General features: G+C 36.6%; 2 protein-coding genes across 3 annotated transcripts in view; one reads left to right on the forward strand and one right to left on the reverse strand.

The window, feature by feature from the left end:
- LOC119833097 (acyl-CoA:lysophosphatidylglycerol acyltransferase 1) overlaps positions 1-20513 on the reverse strand; it is a 216960-nt gene extending 196447 nt beyond the window's left edge. The window contains exons 1-3 of one of the 2 annotated variants that reach the window (XM_038356978.1): positions 20196-20513; positions 19297-19402; positions 12106-12305 (exon numbers count right to left, since the gene is read on the reverse strand). In XM_038356978.1, coding sequence (XP_038212906.1) covers positions 12106-12305; positions 19297-19307 — 211 coding nt within the window. In that variant the 5' untranslated portion in view covers positions 19308-19402; positions 20196-20513. Of the gene's footprint in view, positions 1-12105; positions 12306-12506; positions 18697-19296; positions 19403-20195 lie in introns of those variants that run through there. The other variant, XM_038356977.1, reaches the window with a different exon arrangement.
- A 389-nt stretch (positions 20514-20902) lies between these two features.
- The window catches only part of LOC119833098 (fumarate hydratase, mitochondrial-like), a 13731-nt gene continuing 12533 nt past the window's right edge, over positions 20903-22100 (forward strand). The window contains exon 1 of the mRNA XM_038356979.1: positions 20903-21016. Coding sequence (XP_038212907.1) covers positions 20903-21016 — 114 coding nt within the window. The remainder of the gene's footprint in view (positions 21017-22100) is intronic.

Here is a 22100-nt window from a genome sequence, read left to right on the forward strand (position 1 = left end):
GTGCGCGTTGCCACGCCGAGTGAATACCTATGTGATTGTTTTTGTCAACTTTTAAGGATGTCATTAAATAGGATTATCCATTAAATAAAAGTTGAGTTAGCTTCTCAATAATTAACGTGAATTAAGAGTATATTTATAACATGTTCTATGATGTGAGAATCTCTTTAATTCAGAAGTTTGTATACTCAAATTTAATGGGGTTTTCAATCAGTATTCGTCAACCGTCGTTGCATTTGTACCGACCGCGAATACTAAAAAAATAAAAATGTAGATCATTAAGTACAATAAACGATTAAATATTATTTTAAGTATGTACGCAGTGACAACCCTATGCGAGATACATTTTGTTACCATGTATGAGTCATCGGAGTTTCGCATTAGTGAAATAATATATTCATAGACTCGTATGTTGGTTTATAAATTAAACTGCTATGGTACCTATATTCAAACCGATTGCCTTATAAAAATTTGCTTTGATGGACAGCTATTTATCTAATTCAAACTGTTACGGGAGCAAAAAATTTAACTATAAGTACTTCTAATTTACGATTATGAATGTATTTATTATTTTTATCAAGGATCATAAAAACCTTTAGTTAAACCTTTAGACATATAATAGTGGTGCGTATCATAATAAACGAATCCAATTGAATTATTAGTCACTTATGAGATAACGATGGTGTATTTAAAGCCTTATGAACACCGTGATCTCACATTATCTTATAAATATAAAATCACTAGGTACTGATATATTTCAATGTCGAAACACGGTTTGGTATAAGTATATGTTGCAGCCAGTTACCGTTTGAATAAGAGACTACTATTTATTTTTTAATATGTGTCGTTTAATTAACTGCCTGAATATAAATTAGCAGTATCGCTATCAATGATAATACATAATAGCTTCGTAAAGGACATTGAATGCAACTACTACACTTTTATTAAATTACATACAAAAATTTATTCTACATTTATAACGTCACTTGCCACTTTAACGGTAACGTGAAATTTACGCAAGAGAAGCAGCGGGCAGAAAACTAGTCAGAGTGATATGTCCACGTTACGATAAATATATTAATTATTACATCTATATATTTAAATCTACATTAATGCGATGAATCACATCGAGGTCGCATTTAATACTATTTTTGAAGATACATACGTAACGAGAAAGTTCTAGAATGTTCAATGCTGAGTCAATACACCTACTTTTAATTTAATTCTGGACAAAAGATTAATTGGGGCAAGCGCAACTCGCAACACGTGTCACCATTGAACTTATATTTAGCTTGGGTTGCACTCCATGGAGAACAAACAAAAATAGACTGTAAGTTCATAAAAATAAACACCAGTGTTGTTTATTAATAGAGGATATGAGAGCCACGTTTTCTTTGCTTGATTAGTAATGAAACAATCAATACCGTTCACCTATTGCATAACTTTTGCGACCCTAATGATGGTAATCTATTTCGAAGGCCTTAGGAGACAAGTTTAAATAATCGATCTTCTAAATTACTTTTAAAAATCAATAAGACTTCTACTGTCTCAAAAGTAAGGTATCAGTAATACGAACGATATCTAGAAAGGGGTATTTATAACAGACTGCTCTTGTCTTAGAAACAAACGACAAAATTGTGAAATCATTTTCATAAATGTGTAGTTAAGGAAACCTGTCTCTTGATATTAGGTACGTGAAATGCAAACGAATAGAGACACGGGCGAAAACCTTCCTACTACATTTACTCCCTACCTCCACACACAGTTTTATGACAGAACAAATAAAAAAGCATGCGAGACACTTGTTCGATATAACTATTGCCATTCTATATATTTACAAATTACTCCTTCACATAACCTCTCACTCCCCTCATACTTTTAACCTGGTCCTACAATACTGTGGTTTTCAATGAACGTCGGGTTCTGATCTTTTACGGTTAAAAACAGGTTCCCATCAGACGGCTGGAATTCCTATTCATTGAACCAAAACTCGATAGCACGTAGTGGGTACACAATTTAGCTCAACCGTCATGTTTTATAAACAAGCTATTGAATCCCAATAGTTTTTTTTTTGAAGTCCCATACTGGGGTATGGGGCAGATGATATATATCTGTTTCGCTGATCAATTTTCTTTATGGACAAGTAGGTGATCAGCCTTCTGTGTCCTGCCAGACCGAGACATTTTTTACCAATCCCAATAGTGCTAGCGATTATTGCAATTAAATAACTTAGGTGTGTCCGTATCAACTTACCTATTGCATTACCTATAATTCTATACCAAACCATAGACAAAAACAGCTGATTGCATTTAAACCATTGATATGATTTATACAAAGCATAATATTAATTTAAACATAACCCAGACAATTTGTTATCTAAATTCGTCGAATAACGTTCGAGTCATTTTATAAATAAAATCTAACAGGACAAATATATTGCGATACCAAATAACATTTACAAAGTAAATCCACTCATAACCACGGAAAGTGTTACCACACAACAAAAACAAAGCTCAAATTAACACGTCTGGCCCTAACCACGATAACATCCTGACCGAGATACAAACTGACTCATTATCACACGCGACAGATGTCCTAGCTAGCTCGTTGGAGAACTGAATCGAAACCTACGTGGAAGAAATTGGGAATTTTCCGTCTATTATTTTCGTTACCGCATGACAAATCAGTGGACGTCCAGCTGATAAATAACTATAGATATCTAATATCAGCTTTAATTAATCCAAATATGAGTAATGAAATACCATATTTTTTTGTAATTATCATCACAAGACTTCCTAGCACATGGGTAATATACAATTTATATTTAGATAAATTTATCTATTGATTTAGACTTATGATAACATATTTTCTTATAATCCAGACCCTTACAAAATAAAATCGATTATACTTCTTCGAATCTGACACGTTTCATTGAACGTTAAACTCATTAACAGCACAACGCAATGGTTAGTCACCCTGTCCATTGAAGCAAAGGGTGGGTTTCACAACCACTATTAGAAGATAAATATAGTATAAATGTAGGTATAATATGTATGAAAGGACAATACACAATTTTACATAATTTTATGTCTTCAAAATTTATGATTTTAGAACAAATTTAAACGACAAATAAGAAACAGCTTTAAAATAGAAAAAGAATCATCAAAATCGGTTTACATAATCGGTTCAGTAGAAAGTTATGGGGTAACAAACACAAAAAACATTCGAATTGAGAACCTCCATTTTTGGAGTCAGTCAATATGTAGATGTCAGTTGTTTATTTTCCAAAGTGGATGCTTCATTCGAGTCTTTATGACGATAATATATCTGAATATTTCTTTATTTACAGAGCACGCGCATCAAGCTTGAAACCGTATATTTTCATTGTAACAAAGAACGAGATCTACTGCGGTTTCCTACTATCTTTCGACGACAAAGTACTCGCTAATTTTAGAGCTAATGCGTCAGTCTGCATTCGTTTTAATGGGTTTTCTTTTAAGGGCCGAATGAAACGATATACCTTACGCTGGACGTGATAAGGGTCACATTCAATCGGCATCTTGAAACAATGAACAATAGTTTAAGTAGCGACGTAAACGTAAAGAGATGTTAAGGTAAAATTTTATTGTTATTGTTTATCAGGAACTGCTACTTGGGAATCCCTTTTATTTAACTGTTAATTAAGGTTTGTGTCTTTGGAATATTCCAATGTGTGTATGATTATATGTTATTTGAAATGCGTAAACTTTGAGACACTGAGTGTACGAACGTTATTAAAAGACTAGCGGTCCCCGGCGGGTTCGCTTGTGGCACATATAATATAGCCAATACCACTCAGGGATCCCGTACGTAATGTGATTTTTTTTTTTTGATACCGGTCCAGTATTTTTTGAGATTAGCACGCTCAAACTATTTTTCTACTATAGTTACAGAATAAATTCGATCACAAAAAGTTTCGGAGTCTGCAAGAATGTCCCGTTAGTTATTTAGAAGTTATGTAAAAGGCTAAAAATGCTAGCTATCAACCGCATTATCAAAGTGCTGCTCGCTTGCCTTCATGACATAAAAAGGTAAAGTCCAAGACTAACTGTGAAGCCTAGAATCCGCTATTAAGTCATTTTGCAAGGCCGCGGCTACTTGAGATTAATTGCATAATAGTTAAAGGCTTTCCAATTGTTTTGATATACCTGAAACGATTTTTTATAATACTTTATTCTAGATGTTAAATACTAAATAAATATGAGTTAAGATAAATATGAAATTTAAACAATTCATACCTAAATACAAACGTATTCCATTGAGGGAATACCAGACATTAATATATTTGAATATAACGATTCCAAGATGTGTTGGAGTAAGACATTATTATGTAGGTACTTAATGGGTAGTGACATTTGTGCGACATAGCCTCGTGGGGTAAAATCAAATTGTACTCTCAAAATTAGCCACTGAGAACTCGATATCCTCAATTTAAGTACTATATGAACAGGAGCAATCAAATCCCATCAAGTGGGTGGTGCAAGTAATCTTAGCACGCGCAATTGCGGGCTAAAATTGCCTGCGCGAAGCGGTAGATATCTCTTGGAGATAATTTACTTTAAGTTATCTGTTGTCCGTACTTATATATGGGAGAGTAGCTGTGCGTTTTTAATTTTGTATCCTGATCGTGATGTTCTGTTTCAGAAAGTTTTCATAAAGGAGTGGTGGATTCTTAACTACTAATCTATACAATATTCTATTTTTTGTTACATTCATTGAGTAAGAAAATAATTTCAAATGGTCAAGTCTCTGTTTCCTTACAGAACACAAATTTCTTATGCATACAATCCGCCCGAAACTTCTCGATCAATGTGGATAAAGCATTTGTCTAACTCGGATGCCTTTTCCTTTTTTACAACCCATTCTTTTGAGTATTCCTTCCCCGTATATGCTGGAACTACGTCTCGTTAAAAGTTCTAAGTGTTCCATAAATCTGCATTTTAAAGATTCCTTCGAGAAGATTAAAATCAAACGCAATAAAACGATCCAATAAAGCTATCGTCGTTATCGTAAATTATTACAAAACGATTCTCACTTTATTTCTTATTGTATCTCCTTAGGAAATTTCTCATTTGAGTCGATGGACAATATACGTCTTGTACAGTTACCTAATTGACCACGCGATATATGGAATTCTAGAAAGCTAAGGCTAAGCTTGTTATTTTAACCTACGACCATAACTTTAGAAGAAATAATGCCGCCGGTGATGATAAAATGAGGAAAGATTTTATTTATCTTCGTAGCCTATATATACCTTCCTATCTATCACTGCTATTGTTATCTATGAATATATCTGGTCAACTAACTGTATCACAGTTCAATATCTATATTAAGAATTTACTTTTTGGCGTAGGCATTCGTCAGAGCGACGACTCGTAAAATCCTTTCATTCCTTCCAACTCCAATGAGGATAAGATCAAAGGTTAACTTGAATAATTCTAATATATTCTTACATCAAATAAATGCTAACCGGGAAATTGAGTCACGTTATTTATGCAGTAATAAGCCAACAAAGGCAAGCAAATGGACCAATTCATGAAACCGAACGGAAGGATGGGTGAATCATTACCAACGTCGTATAAGTTGGTAAAAAAAATGTTGGCGAGTAAGTTTGTTTTCTTAGTATTTGTATATGAATATTAACTATGACGTTTGAATGTAGTCGGGTAAATATTAGCTACTTATGTATACCGAGAGCTGAGTAATTGCATGAAACGATGAATATTTCATGAAAATTGGATTAAATTCGTATTAGTTATAAAAATTACTAATATGTCATCCTGATGCTTCTTTAAAACACGCAATAAAACTATTGTAATGTTATTATTTTAAATGCACTATTTATTGCAATCCAGTTTAGCATTTGAATCATAAGAAAAAATTAAATTTTACATCAATCATTTTTATGTTTGCCATGTTTACCTACTCACAATTTTTAATTTTACTGAACGTACAACTGAACGCAGTAAATACGAATTCCTCACTAACACGAGACAAAAATATCCATTTCAAATCAAATAATAATTACAAAACCTCCAACATACTCTTCGACAACTTCCTCATTAGCGTTTGGAAGCAATCATTTATACATCTATCGGCAACGCTTACTAATCAGTCCCTTGACCTCATCGTAATGTAATCCAACGTCCAACTGAATAAATTCAAATTCTTATAAACCCCTGGCCAGGAAGGATCAATTGAGGTACAATCGTAGGATGTCCCGATGGAATTTATAGCGGCCGTGATTTTAATGTATAATCACCGCGTAGGCGTATACTGTTTGAATATCATTTGTTTTAATGTAGCTATGTAATTTATTTTGAGATTGGAATTTTGGTGATTGGGGATTGAATTATCTTTGAGTCCAATTATTATTATATAGAGGAAATTTTTGTGAATTTGTGACTTTGTACGGGGTAATCTCTAAATCTATAGGACAAATAAAAATACAAAAAGAAAGTCACGTTTTAAGCCGAGTCAACCCGAGTGGAGCCGGGACAAGCTGTTAATATCTCATGTGTGAGAATGACTTTGACCAAATAATGTGAAGTTGACAGATAAACTAACAGATAATATGTTAACTTTTAAAACAAACGGCCAAACACAAATGATCAAACAAATGATCACACAAAAATAATACCACAATTAAGTAATACTAATTATTTTTATTAAACTGCCACTGTAATTAATTGTTCATTTCATTAAATAACGTTAATGCTTTTCACCATTACAAGGCTACTTATATTGACTAATAGGCACGAAGGTTATACTCATTAAAATTAATTAAGTCGAAATACTTCATTGTTAGCCAGACCCAGTCTAGCATTCTAGTAAACGCACTATTCAATAAAATATCCATGTAATTAGGATCCTCTCGAATTAATTACGTATCAACAAACCTTTAATGGAATATTAGATACGGTCACAGATACAATAAACGTACAATTAGCTACTGTTACATGCGGCCTAAATCGTGTCAAACCGTACCTGTTTTAACGGATATAAAAACAAACACACTCTCATCCATATAGATTATTAAAAATCTGTAGCATAATGGTTGTTTATTTAAAATAATGATAGAGAAAGACACAAAGAAGTAACAATCTAATAATTAGCAAGTATTGAAATGGAACTATCAATCAAACTAAAAATGATCGGCTTGGTACCTATACTGAATATTATAGTACCGAAATAATTATTATAATACCGTAATGAAGAGCAATAAACTTTTACTAGTAGATAGATAATATTGCGTGAAATGATAATTAATTAGCCCCAAATTTATGCTCTATATAATCGTATATTTTATGCTATTAAATTGGGCTCAACTATTAAGACGCAGTGCATTATCTTCCCATGTTATTTGTAAGGTTAGATAGTAGGTATACCTCCATTTGAATGAAATAAATTTTGTTTTATACCTCCTACAAATAGATAAGATTCAAAACGGACGAATTATTAGCATTGTAGCCAAGAATTACACACAAAGATATGTTAAAACAGAATAATTTTCAGCCAAAACCCTGACCTTGTCAGATACTGATAACCTCTGGTAAGAACTTACTTGTAGGTTTTGTACCAACAGACGTTATCTTTCTTACAGTTATATTTATAATGAGATAAAAAATCTCTGTTGTATAATGATAAGCTTGTAACAATATCTATCGGACTTTCAAGTCTTATACTTAGTATTCAAACTAAATATTTAATTTTATCAACTGGATCGCTAAAGAAACCATATCTGACTGACTCAGATTAATTTTAAACTACCTTTCCTAAAAGAGCATCATAATTCCTATAGCATTTTTTTCTTTACGACTTAAGCAATGAAGTGTATGTAAAAATACAATTTTACGTAACTTATTCTTACATAAACACGTTCGCATACTAAATGTTTAATCGCCAAAAGACAATGCATTGTTAACTTGAATGTTATCATAATTTAGTGCTCCGCTCATATATTTTAATGGAGTCAAGCCAGCTTAGTCAAGTGAAAGAAGAGAAATTTGATACTAAACTCTATTAAGTGGAAACAACTAAAATATTATTATATAATCTTATGTAGTGTTTTGAAAATCGTAAGTTGTCGCACAAATCAAGATATTAGGATACTGTTATCCTATCTGATATAGGTATAAAATACTTAGGATTTCTGGTCAAATATTCAGGTGAAAAATCTATTGATTAAAGATTATTTTATTTATTTTTATACCCTTTTTTATCTTAGTTAAGTAAGGAGTAAATGAAGAATGAGACAAATAATGAATCGCTTTGAAATCTGTTGAAATTCATTTTATTTCTAAAAAATATAAACGTAACATAAAACAAGAAAATACTAAAACTGCCGCCATACAAGTTCAATGAAGGTCATTATGTCGCCATCGGCCAGATGGCATACGAACTAATTAAAATCAAGTCTAAATGAATCATAAGCAATGTTACACGCTCGGACAAACAGTCCTGTGTTATGTAGTTACATGTATACATTACATGTATATGCAACAGAATGAGTCATCTCAATTTATCGAGAAAGTTGGTTGAAATTATGGAATTCGTCGAGACATATCAATACATTTACTTAAAACGAATCTAGATATGAGTTGCATAAAAAAAATTTAATCAATATAATTTATTAGGAAAAATAAAACATGTAAAGTCGCAGCAATTTCCGTCTATTACGTTACAATAACTTATTTGGAAAGTATCCAGTAAACGATAGTAAAGACAACAATACAAGACACATAAGCCGTGTACTTATATAATAAATCCAATATCTCCGTAAAATGCCAAAATAGCACAAATAGCAATTCTTCGAGTCGTCGCTTGCTGACCGAGCGATATCACAGAAACGGCGCTATCACCTAAATTGAAACTCAAATACATGAAGCAAAAGTTTAAAGTCAAAATCCGGTGACATGCAAATTCGCCTCTCGAAATGCATGCTTTGACGAGTGGGGGCCGGCATTCCTAGTTGGTAGGGAGCGGTCATCGACCGTCCTCACGCCGGCGCGACGTAGACCACGCAGTCGCATAAGGTCAATACTCAATACGGCTCACCGCGAACGGACCGGTTTCGTCGAAATACCATTGTTCCATTGACGGCCCGCTATACACAGCTCGAAACCAATTACCGAACCGCACGCGAAATCTAATTTGCGGCCTGCGCAAGAGGATATTAAACGCAAATCAGATTGTAACGCGTGGAATACATTGAGAAGCCTACTTTTACATAAATCCGGTCGCAGTGTGGCAAGTCCGCTAAATTACATATGCGATTTGATTTTCTTTCCGCTCGTTGCGTCGCACTGAGCGCTGATTCACTTTCGTAAACCTATAATGAGCATCATTATACATACATTTTGGCTTACATTTGAATATAAAATGCTTTAACAGGTTTGTTGCTTTTAGGTATTCTTCGCTTACTTCAAACACATTACGTACTAATTTACACATAATACACAGTATTATACACCCGGTATTCCGAATGGCAAATATAAAATTAGTCATTAAAACCTTTAGTCATAATAATTATAATTTTCATGTACAAACTACAAACACAGCCGGTAATCACGTCAACGTGTGACTCAGCTCAAATATGCTTTTTCTAGGTTATCACGAGTTCATAAAAACCCGAGAACACAATCGAATTCCAATCTCTTATCGTTATCAGAATTCAACTTTATTTACACATGGATAAGGGTATATATTCAACGGGATTATTTGTAGTAAGTTATAAATAGCAATAGGAAAATTTTATCGAGCCAAAAACATCATCTTGTGGTCATAGAAATCGATTCTTATTCTATTCCTGCTTATATTATAATTACGAATTTATATAATGTATATCTTTCACGCAAAAACAGCCGATCTGACCTGATTCAATTTCGGTAAAGCTGATATCCTTCATATTGATGGATATTATTCGAAAGAAACAATTCACAAAAGATCTTGTTTGTACTTAAGCATCGTTTTCAGTATTACAGTAGTATTACCTACCTACAACTAAAGGTTATCAATTCGACTGTTTTTTTGGCTTTGCTATCTCAGGACTTGGTGAACCGATTTTGACGATTCTTTTTCATTTCAAAGCTGGTGAATCCCGTATGGTCCCGTAATTTGGTCAAGTTTTGACAATTTGAAAGCGGGTTAGTTTTTTTTATTAAAAACAGTCATTATTTGTTCCACTTTTCTATAAAAACTACAAAAACGATTCGGATGAAATTCGCATTTTATGACTACACAAACAACAACTAATGGTTTATACAATACATACACAGTTTCCCGCAATATCAAATATAAAACGTATGAAAATTTGATTATAAAATAGATATGAAAATCGTTAACTAACCAGCACATACAATAACGATTGCGTGTGAAACATTACATCATGCTAAGTTATAAAAACAGTATAGAACCACCCTAGCTTCCGTATTCAAACTGTAAAATATTAAGACATTAATATTCTATTATAAAAAAAAATACTCGAGGCAAAATAGATAACTGTTGAATTAAATTATTTTAGCCGAGAAACAATGTAACAAGAACTTGAACAATTGTAATTTACAGAAATTGTGATATGAAATACCTAGCATTAGATTACAAAAATAATTTTTCCTGGTGGCTGATCTGGTAAAGATCTGCTGCCATTGATAAGTTCGCTCCTTAACGTTTAAATTGTGATCAATTCAGATATATAAACACTGGGTCAGACTATTCCATTTAGGTAATGTTATAAATACTCAGTTCAAGTGTCGTACTTACTACTTAGTGTATTTTTTAATGTATATATATATATTTTTTTTTGTTACTTTTTATTATCATTTGGTGCACAATAAAGTGTTTTTGTTTGTTTGTTTGTTACTATAACCTAATTAGCGTTTGCACTGTGCCCTAAATTGTTTAAGACCTGCCGTCCGCCCCGTTTCCTGCATGACATCATGAGCTTATCAAATGTTGGTGACTGTGTAGTTTGTTCAAATCGATGACACTTACCTTGCGTGATCCACCTCCAATCTTCATTTTTCAAGGTCACGGCGCAGTTGTCTGCGGAATCTCATTTGTTGCGACCAAATTTGCATACTTCACATCAAAGGCCTCATAAGGACTCATTTTACGTGCATATAAAATTTACTCGAAAGACAATTACCCCCTTATATCTCGTATATTTCAAAACAAGAGGATGCAATGACGAGACGTAGCGTTACTTAGTTATTTGTGTAAAATAACCTTTGTTTTGACATTCAAGGTCACAACCCACAGGTTCAATGTTCAATTATGAACTGAATTGCAAAATTTCGAAGAAATTAAGTCTAGAATGTGTACCATGTCACATTGGCCGTTACGATTAGGCATTTTAGAAAATCGATTCAGTGTTATAGTGTATGATGGTTATGTTATTAAGCAATGATATTCAGTATTATAGATAGTGTATTAAAATCGATTTGTTATTTTGATTTTAGTATAATTCCTGCAAGTAATTTGGAAAAAGCGGTATTTGTGTCAACTAACGCCCGAAATGAATTTATATAATAATCAACAGTTTTTTCAAATATATAACAGTGTGTACCTACATTAAAACCTAATATATTCAGTTGCAATCATAAAATACAGTGTTAATTTTAAAACACGAACAAAGTACATAAATTAATTACTTGAATTGCGTAAATGAAATAGCTATTATGAAGTTCATTATCATATTTTTTAATTTAATGCATGTAGTAATCTCGTTAAATTAATAATCGAAATCCATAGTTCAATAAAACTTACTTATATCACCAAAAGTTATTAAAAAGTAGTTACTCATTAGTTTTGAATCATCCAATTATTAAGTTAAAGGCATGTAAAATTAAGTTTTGTTAAATTAATACTCGAATTTCACAGTTGAATGAAATTAATAATTTCCTTATAGCACCAAAGACTCATTAGTTTTATAGCAGTCATAATTATGTAAAGTAACTTTCAATTGTTTCATAGTATACTTTGTTTTATATTATTGCTACTTTCAGTGTGTTCTCCATGAGTAGTGTTCAGAAGACATATATTCATGTCGGTAGGAGTGCAAGTACTTACTCTCATATCCGGCAGTCCAGGACCAGAGGGACACCATCGCTAGCAGCCAGTGGTACATGAGCCCTTCGATCTTCCAATAGAGGGGGGCGTACAAGGTTCTCGTTAGGCGCAGCGCCAACATCCACACGACGTAAGCCGGGATGCAGTATAAGTTGTTGACGATAGCGAATGCCGCTCGGGCCGCGATTCTGACGTAGTGGCTGAAACAGCAGGGCCACGTCGGTTCATGCTTGCCGCCTCGCGTCGCGGCCCCGCGGGGCGACACGGAGAGCCGACACGAATACGACAACGCGAGGCGAGGCGGCAACGCAACCGCGCCCTCCCTGCATACAGCTGCCGAAGCGCGTAGGCTTTCGTCGGACGCGGACAGTGGCGCTGCGCGATAAATCAAACACAATGCATACATTCGACGATATTTATTAATGGAATCGTTCACCGGTTCACTTTCGGTTATTTCGTTAAGTAGACTGCGAGTACAAATTTAAAAATTAACCCGGCGGCGAGTGGGTCGCCGGCGAGCTTACATGCGAATTCATTTGCAACACACATTTTACACCGATCGACGTAACATTAACTCGTACGCGAGCACACATAGACATACATACACAATTTTTTATAGTTTACGATGCATACTGTGGCACGACCGCGGCCGGTCGGATTCGTCGTGTAAAATTAATACAAAGTTCATTATATAAAATTAAAAAACGACATCGGACCGCTGAAATTATACAAAAATTACAATATTAAAGACTGTACACTATCTAATATGTACAATAATTGCCAGCAATAGATATGTGCGAGGGCAGTATATACAGAGCGGTGGGTTCGGGCCTCGAGGGAGCGGATTACACATTATAGTCGTGCGCCATGAGGCCGTGCACCTGCTCGAGGCGGTACGCGAGCCGCTGCTTCTGCGAAAACTCGTCCTCCTCGAGCGTCACCATGAGTTGCTCGTTGTACTTCACCGCGTACGCGTACAACTCGTTCAGTGCGCAGTTCGTGTTGAACTCTTTCGTGTGCAGGCGCGACTCCTCCGCAAGCATAGCGTTCATGTCCTGATCCGATATCGCCGGCATCAACTTAATATCGGCATAATAACGCTCCACCCATTCTTTATATACGGGAATATCTTTAGCGTACAAAAGCTTAGACGAAGGCGAATCTTTACCTAAAATGTGATCGGAAGTGGAACAAGAGTCCATGAAGGTCTGCCCGATGACCGACAAGCAAGAGTCTACCGTGTTAGATTTGTAAACGTCGAATACGAAATTCGGATTTTTTATAAGATTAACCCAGAAACGCAGCGGTAGGGAATTGCTTTTCCACGTGTGAACTACTTCCGGGTCGGATATGGCATGCTGAAGCGCTTGGTCGTCGAGGAAATCGAACATGTATTTGATTGCGAGAGGCAATGCGGAGCCTCGATGCGCGGTGCTAAATATAGTTTCAAACAAATCATCGACAAACTTCTGCAAAGTACCCTTTGTAGCGAGCAGACGCGTAAGATATATTTCTGAAACCATTTTATTTCCACGCTCTCCCTCTTTGTGTGCGTCACCGTCGTGGTGTCTCACGAGATGCCAGTATTTAAAGCCGCCGCCGTGTTCGTATTTCAGAGGACTAGCCGGGGGACTAGCGGAGCCGTATTTACCGCGATTCAAAGTTTCATAAGTGTGCGATTTGTCGTTTTTCTCCATGTTAGATAAGTTATACACGGAACTTTGTTTAGCAACTAGACTGAGACAAGCACCGTCTGGTACGCGATAATGGTTAAGAGTATTAAGTTTACGCCATTCACCTTCGCATTTAGTGGTACTGTCTTCGTCGTACAGAATTAATCGACCGCAGGCACCCGTGCGCCATTCCAAATCTAATTCGTCACGACTCGGCCTTTGTGAGTACGGTGTAGCGCGGTAAATAGCATCTAAACACTTCTCCTTCACTTGGCTAATCGTATCACAGTCGAGAACTTTAACTTGCACGTTTTCCGTGGGAGCCTCTAAACCACTAACGAATAGTGTCTGTTGCGAAATGGACACACTAACGGTCATCGGTTTAAAATCGATCGACTGCCTAATTAGTTTCTCCTCACTGAGCGAATATCGTGCTTCAGAGGTTATTACATCTACGGGGCCTTTGTCTACTTGACCTTTCATTGATCTAAACAAAAGATAAAGCGGTTCGCCGGCGCACTCGCGAAGGAATTTGTATAAAAGAAAAGTGAACCAAGCGCTAAGCATTTTCTCAGCGACGCTCTCCGTTCTCCTTAATAATAACTTGGGATGACTTTTGCTCTCCATGCATTTTTCTATAAGCTCAGCTAATAGGGTTTTTAAAACGTCCGTACAATACTCCATCTTACTTTGTAAAGTGACCATTATAAGTGAAGCGACATTGACACGATCTCTCATTGAAAAATATCTATTACTTTCTAAAGTACGAATAAACAATAAAAGGAATGTTTTATTTAAAATAAGCTGACCGAATATTCTGAGTCCTTTCTCTTTCCTCATAAGCTCTGGACGCTCCCATTGAAGGACAGCGTGGTCGTCTATGTTAGGAAATAATATTTTCATAGCATACGTACGATAATCGAGAAAAGGTATACCACCGGTTATGTCACCCGTCAAATCAGTCATTTCAGTCTGCAATTCCGCGAAAGCCTCTTTGCATTCCGCAGCTACTCTTAATTCTAATATATCCATTTGCTCTTGCATATTTTTTAATACTCTAATATTTTCAGTTGATTTACGCCTATACATAACTAGAAATACGACAAATACTAAAATGAGTATTATAATACTAGCTATAACACCGAATAATACTGGTTTACCTAAAGCCGACTGTAGGCCAGCTTGAGAAGAATAAGATAATTTACCAATTTTATACGTAAGAGCTCGTCCGACCCTCACTACGACCTCAGGGGTATCATCCTCATCGGGCAACTCGTCGCGCGACGGAGGTCGACACGTCAACTGGTGTCTCGATAGAGACGTTACGTTGCACAAGCTCTCCCCGATATGAACTTCAACGTCACTCTCCGTACACGCCCTATCTAAATTTTGACCATTTATCGTCAAGTACTCTGATTTATAATATTTTACGTCTTCGTCGAATTTTTCATAGATTGGATCGGGATAAAGGAGAAACGCGTCACCAGTTTTCGTTGTTAGATTTTGTACGCTTTGTACGTCGTCCATATTAAAACCGTATTCTAACTCTAGCGGCCTATCGGGATCTAGATTAAGCCCAGCGCTTTCGATGCCAGGAGATTCGCAAATGAGATGCGTTTGAAAGTCGACTCTATGACAAGGGGCAATATACGGCCGGTTGTCGTGATATACGTATATTTGTGGAAACTGAATGGAATGGAAATTTCGGCCCATCACTTTGATGTTTATCCCTCCGGACGGAATACCTTTAGGCTGTTTTCGTTGTGATGCTAATGGAGGACCAGATTCGACCGAAACTACAACAGGGTCCTCTATATATTCAAACTTTTCTCGTTCCAAAGTACGCATTCCATTATCAAACCGCATCCGTAGTGTACCCATTTTAAGCTGATATGAATGGCTCGTTCTACACACGGCTTCCTCATGCGATACAGATAAAATAGCGCATGGTAGTTCATCGATGAACGCTTGAATATTACTTCCCGCGTTGAGATACTCGCCCGTAATACGTAACTTTGTTCCACCGGATTGAGGACCGTATTTGGGTTGAATTGAGTTTATTTTCGGATTAACAAACGCGTAGTGGTGCTTCGATTCCCCGCGATAATCTGCAACGCGAACTACTACAGGACCGTCACGGGGAACTTCTTCACCAGGTCCATCGACCGTACATACAATCCGCCGTGTCTTAACGTATAATTCAATAATTGGTTGACATTTAATACCAGCGATGGTGACTCCATTGTAGATATCGGATATATTACGACCTAAATTAATACCTTCGATAGTAATGTTTGTACCGCCGTCCCAGGGCCCTAGTTGTGGTCGAAACGAATGAATTTCAGGGTTTGGACAAGTTTGAGTACCGTTAAGCCAAACGCTCGGAGCGCCGCACTGTTCCTGTACTTCGCATTTATCAGAACCCTGACACCAACCGCAACCAAACTTTTCAGGTAAAGCTAAACATATACCGCAATTATCCGCCATGTCATTACACCTATAAATGAGTATATGTGTATTATCTGGATTATCTAATGGCTTCGAACTACCCCATATAACCGCAAACGAAGCAGTTATGTTAGGCGCGCGTGATGTGTACGTAAACTCATGCGGTTCGCAATAAATAGTATCACCGAGTAATTGAGCATTTACGTGAGCAACCCGACCTTCAATATTAAATTGACATACGAACCGAGTTTGAACTATAAATTGACCAATAATATGAACCCGGACTTTAATAGCTTTTTTGACACCTGAGGGAACTAAAATTTCGTTTCCGTCCAAGGTAGAATTTATCGTAGGACAAAAACCTGGCCCAGATCGATAGCTCGGACCTATTCTGCTAACGCCCGTAACAAGTATATCGTTCCTACAATTTTCTGCTGTATCATGGGTGCAGCGATGGCCGTCTACGCACCAGTCACACGGAAAAGAAGAACTGACACACTGAGTACACGAGCTGTACGTGTTACAATCAAAGAACGTAAAATTAGTTGCTACAAAATCAGGTCCCTGTGTTGTGCGCACCGACAATTTTGCGGTGAAATGATGTTGCCCTGCTGGTATGGGAGGCAATGTATCAGTTCGCGGTGTAGTACAATTAACTCCATTAGACTTTCGAGTAGCATTAGTTACCAATGAACGATCTAAAGCCGTAAACGCACATAAAAATTGCCCATTAAGCGTAGGTAAGTTGTCTATAACTAAATCTAACGTTCTCGCCGTCGTTCGTTGTAGTTGATTTGGTGTTACTTGTGTAATGGTAGTGCAACGTCCACTACGATATGAAATCCAATACAAGGGATCATTTGCTGCCTGTTGACAGTCCGATCTCAGGCTGCACTTATTTTCCAGGGAACACCAGCCACAGTAAGGGTCTTTTGCTCCGAGGCAGGTTAAACATGACTTGTATACGCTGCACTCTTGAACTTTCACTTTGGCCACTTTACGTTCAGTCATTACATATAAATGCATCAATTGTGTGTCAAAAAATAGATCCTTGTTGACTGGCGAATTTTCATCGACAACAATGTCTCCATACTCAAAGGCTAAGGTGGGGCTTTCAACGACGATTTTTTTGAGATGACCTTCTGCGGTGCCGGCAAAAACAACAGTGTAATCTCCAGTGGCTGTAGCAGCAACGGCCGTTAATCGTTCCTTAAACTTGGCAACCGGTACTGCTTCAACGGGTTGTTCACCACCCAGCGGTGTATTCACATCTAACCCGCAAAAATCTTCACTAATCGATTGCAGTTTAGTACCAATACATGCATGTGATGGAGATATGAAATCTAATCCCCTTGATCCATTGCCACTAAAGCAAGTTTTAATATTTTGCATAAATTTACGACGAATAGCTTTTAAAGTATAGACACATAAAGCGGATAAGTTCGATGGAACGTTTGTATTAATTGATTCGCTTTGGCTGAAAGCTGCAAATAATACATCTTGTTGTGCAGTAATTCCCAGCTCGCCAGCTAATACTGATCCTGCTTTCCCAACAAATGCAGCTTGTACGAGATTGTATCCAAAGTTTCCTCCTCCCTCACCCATACATGACATTGGTATTTCAGTGTATGAATAATAATTTTCATCGTCATGACAAACACGAACTAATTTACTATAATATGTATCCGAACCCACACCTCTTAACTGTGTTGTTAAAAAGTAACTGAACCCTTCGGAGCTAAAGCCATATACATAGTTGATAGGATAACGTTCACGAGATAGTGAATTAACAAACATCCGCGTGCCAGTAGTCACAGCCGTCCGTGCTATCATAAAAAGTCTATCATCTTCCAAGGATCGACTGCTTACAGTGGGTACCTCCGATCGATACGGTGAATTACCGGTAAATGTAACTCCAACGTACATAACTTGAGTCATAGGTGGGTTCGGAGGCCCCGGTGCAATAAACGCTACGGTGGAAGCACTCGCATTGTTCGCGACGACCGGTTCACGCACTTCCCGCACATCATGTGAAATATTGTTTAGATTACGAACAGAACACAGTCCCTGGAGCACTGAACCACATGTGATGAGTCGACTCGTTGCGTAATCGATAACGAGAGCCTTGTTAACATTGTCCGTTGGCTTCTTCACAAAGTTAGGCGGACAGTCAAACGTACACTGGGACGAATCGTTCACTGGGCCCGTGTCGATTCTCTGTGCGACTTCTAGGTCTGGGGACAACTGGAACAGCCGGTTGACGGCGCCGACGTAGACTCTGCCAGTGTTGCGATCAACGACTAGGTGGTTGAACTGAGTGGAAGGGTCGATTTTGTCGGTGAAGGTGCGCACCACGTCCTGCGAGGCGCGCGCGGCGATGCACGCCGCCCCGAGGGCCAGCAGCACGCGCCACATCGCGCGGGCGCATGTGGTCTACCGCCGTCTCCCGCGCAGACACCCACCCGCCCATCTGGAACGCGATACACCGCTCAGCCACTGTCCGACGTCGCCGCTACGATCCCATCGCACCGTACCGCTCCAGCGCCCGCATCTCCTAACCGAACCGTAACTACCTAGCTATGATTGTGTCAAACGGCAAATCCATCATTACTGACGCATTGGCTCGGAGGGGTCCAGTGCGATTGGAGCGATTTCGCGAGCTGACACGGAGTTGTTCAGTCCCGTTTACGTCGATGTACCAACCTATTTCATTATGCCAAACTAACCTGAACTGAAGCCGACCGAGATACAGTTGGGAGAGGTAAATAACGTACGGTGTTATTGTAAACGATGAGAAGGAAACCTGTATGTATGACGGATGTTTTTTCGACGCGTACAAAAATAGGTTAGTACTGGAAATAAACGGGCACCGACAGCCCCGACGCGGTCAGTGCACTGATCATCACACGCCGACGAAAGCCTCAGCATCACAAAGGGAGGTAACAAAAAATCATATAACTTGGCATGCTGTTCGAGGGAGCGAACGTGGTAGCGTAACGATAAATAAAAATAACAAAATGAAACATTAATCAACGGAAAACATCGACGACAACTAGTTTGTAATACTTACAGGATTGCCATGGCTGTCAAGAACGGACGGGCTTCAAATTAATTTCTACTCGATTTAATTCATGTACAGTGTTCTTTCATAATGCGGAAACCGCCTGTCCAATAATCTGTAACAACAAACAACACAGTTTAAAGCCCATCGGGGCTCCTCGATCCGATAACTTGTTGTAACTTTCAATTTTAATTAAAAAACAAATAATATACACTTAAAGAGTTCAAATAATACAAATCGATGTTATAATTTAGTAAGAAAGTGAACTATCTTGGTTTATTGGCTCAAAAAACCATTTTTTCATATTTTTTTTATAGTGCTAAGGTTTTTACTAGTGTAGAAATTAAACATACGATGAGAAATTATAATTCGTTATTACTCAAAAAATGCATATAGTATTTGCCTGTAATTGGTTCTACATCAGAGTATGATCCGTGCTGAGTATCGTCACTGCTAAATTATATTTTATGTAATTAATGACGTATATCAGATTGGTTAATCAAATAATTAAATCAGTCTAGACATACAAGTACAATATAATTTAAGTGGATGACTATGATAACAAGATAGAAATTTAAATAGTTATAAAAATGTTTATGTAGTCGATAGCATGAATGCAACACTACAACACAGCTATGACCGGTCGGTGTCGTTGATTGCATTCCCTGCCACCACCCACTCGGCATATCGACCTACGCATTGAAAAAATAACGTAAAAATCTCTCACTCTCATTAAACGGAATACTTATATATAAAACTTATATGTAACTATATTTTCTTCATTGTTTCTGTTAGGATTGAGAAAGAAAGTCAGCCATTACCGCGCACGCGAGTCGATAAACGGAAGCCATTCCAATAAACGCCACGCATTCCCGTGCAAATTAACACAATTTTACAACTAATCTTACCTTGTTGTGTAACTGATGTGTATATTATAGGCAATCCTTAAAGAATCCTGAATCGGGTCAAGGAACAGCTAACACTATTGCACCACTTCACAAATTTGTACAATTATTCACTTGTTCGAATATTTATAACGAAACCACTTAAAACACTATTTAAGCTAAAATCACAATATCATTCTTAAAATATAACTTTTATCGAGGTACAAATCCCGGTTTGTTGAGTAAAACTAGCCATTTACACGAGGAGTCCACGACAAGAGCATCAGTCTTGGTACATCGCCATGGAATGATGTCGGTTTCGCTTTTCGAACGAGTCTAGGCGTGACTGATACGAGAAAAACCGAGTCTGCCCGATTCGTTACTTAACTCACATAAATTCCACAAGAGGCAGCACTGTAGCAAAGATGCGTTCAATATTTTTATAATAGTTGTCGCTTAATAATAGGATAACAAATATAATTATATACATTGTCACATTTCATCGATACATTATGCTTTTTACAAATTTTAGCAATATGGAAAAACAATTGTATTAATAATATAAGTAAAATGTTTAACCATAAACAAATTCCCAAATTTCTCGTGATGATGATGTCATAAATGACAAGTTTGACTTTTGATAATTGACAATTGAAATTTGAAATTTATATTGACAGTGTTGTGCAGCTGTAAATCTCGGCATTTCTACAAAAGCCGATTTTATAAAAAATATGGCCTCCTCTATATTCAAAGTATCTTCTGTCTTAGTTAATTCTTCAAAGAATTTGCGTTGCGTTGTTCGACTGATTGATAAGCGGAACTTCACCACCACAAATGTCGTCGCGGTAAGTTGCATAACCGCTCTCTGCATTCGAAATAGCTGAATTCAAATTCTGAATATGAATAATATAATAAATAATCTGTATCTATATATGATATTTAAAATATATTAACATACTAACAATATTTATTTGTAAGATTTTTAGTTGCAGCATAATGCCTTATTTCATACATCCTGTATGAAATAATGCTGCTCCTTACTTCAGAGAAAATTACTTTTTCACATAAAATGGTTAGGAGTAATTGTTCAACCTCAATTTTGTTATATTGTAGCCGGCATTAATAATGTATTATGGCTATGTTAATATCGTGCATATTTTGTCAAATTGATATGAGGTAGTGACTTCATAACAAAAATACTAATTAGTATTATTGTTCATATTTTATTTCAAATATGTTCTAGCGTTTTTTGGTTTCTATATATTTCAAGTATTTAATGGGACCTTGAGACTTTGTTGTGAAGAATGAATAAAATAATCTAAATCTTTATTAAAGTATAAGTGCATTTTTTTATGTTAAAAAAAGTGCATATATATATAGTAATAGATAGAAAGTTTATGACAGCAGAGCATTTTTTACTGTAATCATTAACCTCTTGTTACATGTTGCATTAGAGTAGCTGCATGTAGCCAGTTTGTATTTACTGTTGATTTAATATTTGGTATGACAATAGCAATTTTGCTCTTTTTATAAACTGAAGTGACTTCCACCATAATGATAATACATGTTTTGCTTATTAATGCAATAAGAATGAGGAATTTTTAATAAAGTCACACATTTACTTTGCGAGTGGTGACAGACCCTACACTCTGAATTGATTGATCTTAAAACCATAGATAGGATAGAATCAAATAAAAACAATGCATGGTCTTGCACATTCCAGTAATTTATACATCATCTAGTTTACAAATCAGCTTTGGACAAACATCCAATCACAGGCATTTCATATTTCATTTGAATAAATCTTATAATTATAATAGCTAGTTCTTGATAAGCTAAGCAAATAATAGTAACACATTGAGAAATTTTGAAAGAATAGAAAAAATTTGATCACGAGGCAGGATTCGAACCTGCGTATCTTGCCTAACC

This window comes from Zerene cesonia, chromosome 16, assembly GCF_012273895.1.
Source record: "Zerene cesonia ecotype Mississippi chromosome 16, Zerene_cesonia_1.1, whole genome shotgun sequence".
NCBI lineage: Eukaryota > Metazoa > Arthropoda > Insecta > Lepidoptera > Pieridae > Zerene > Zerene cesonia.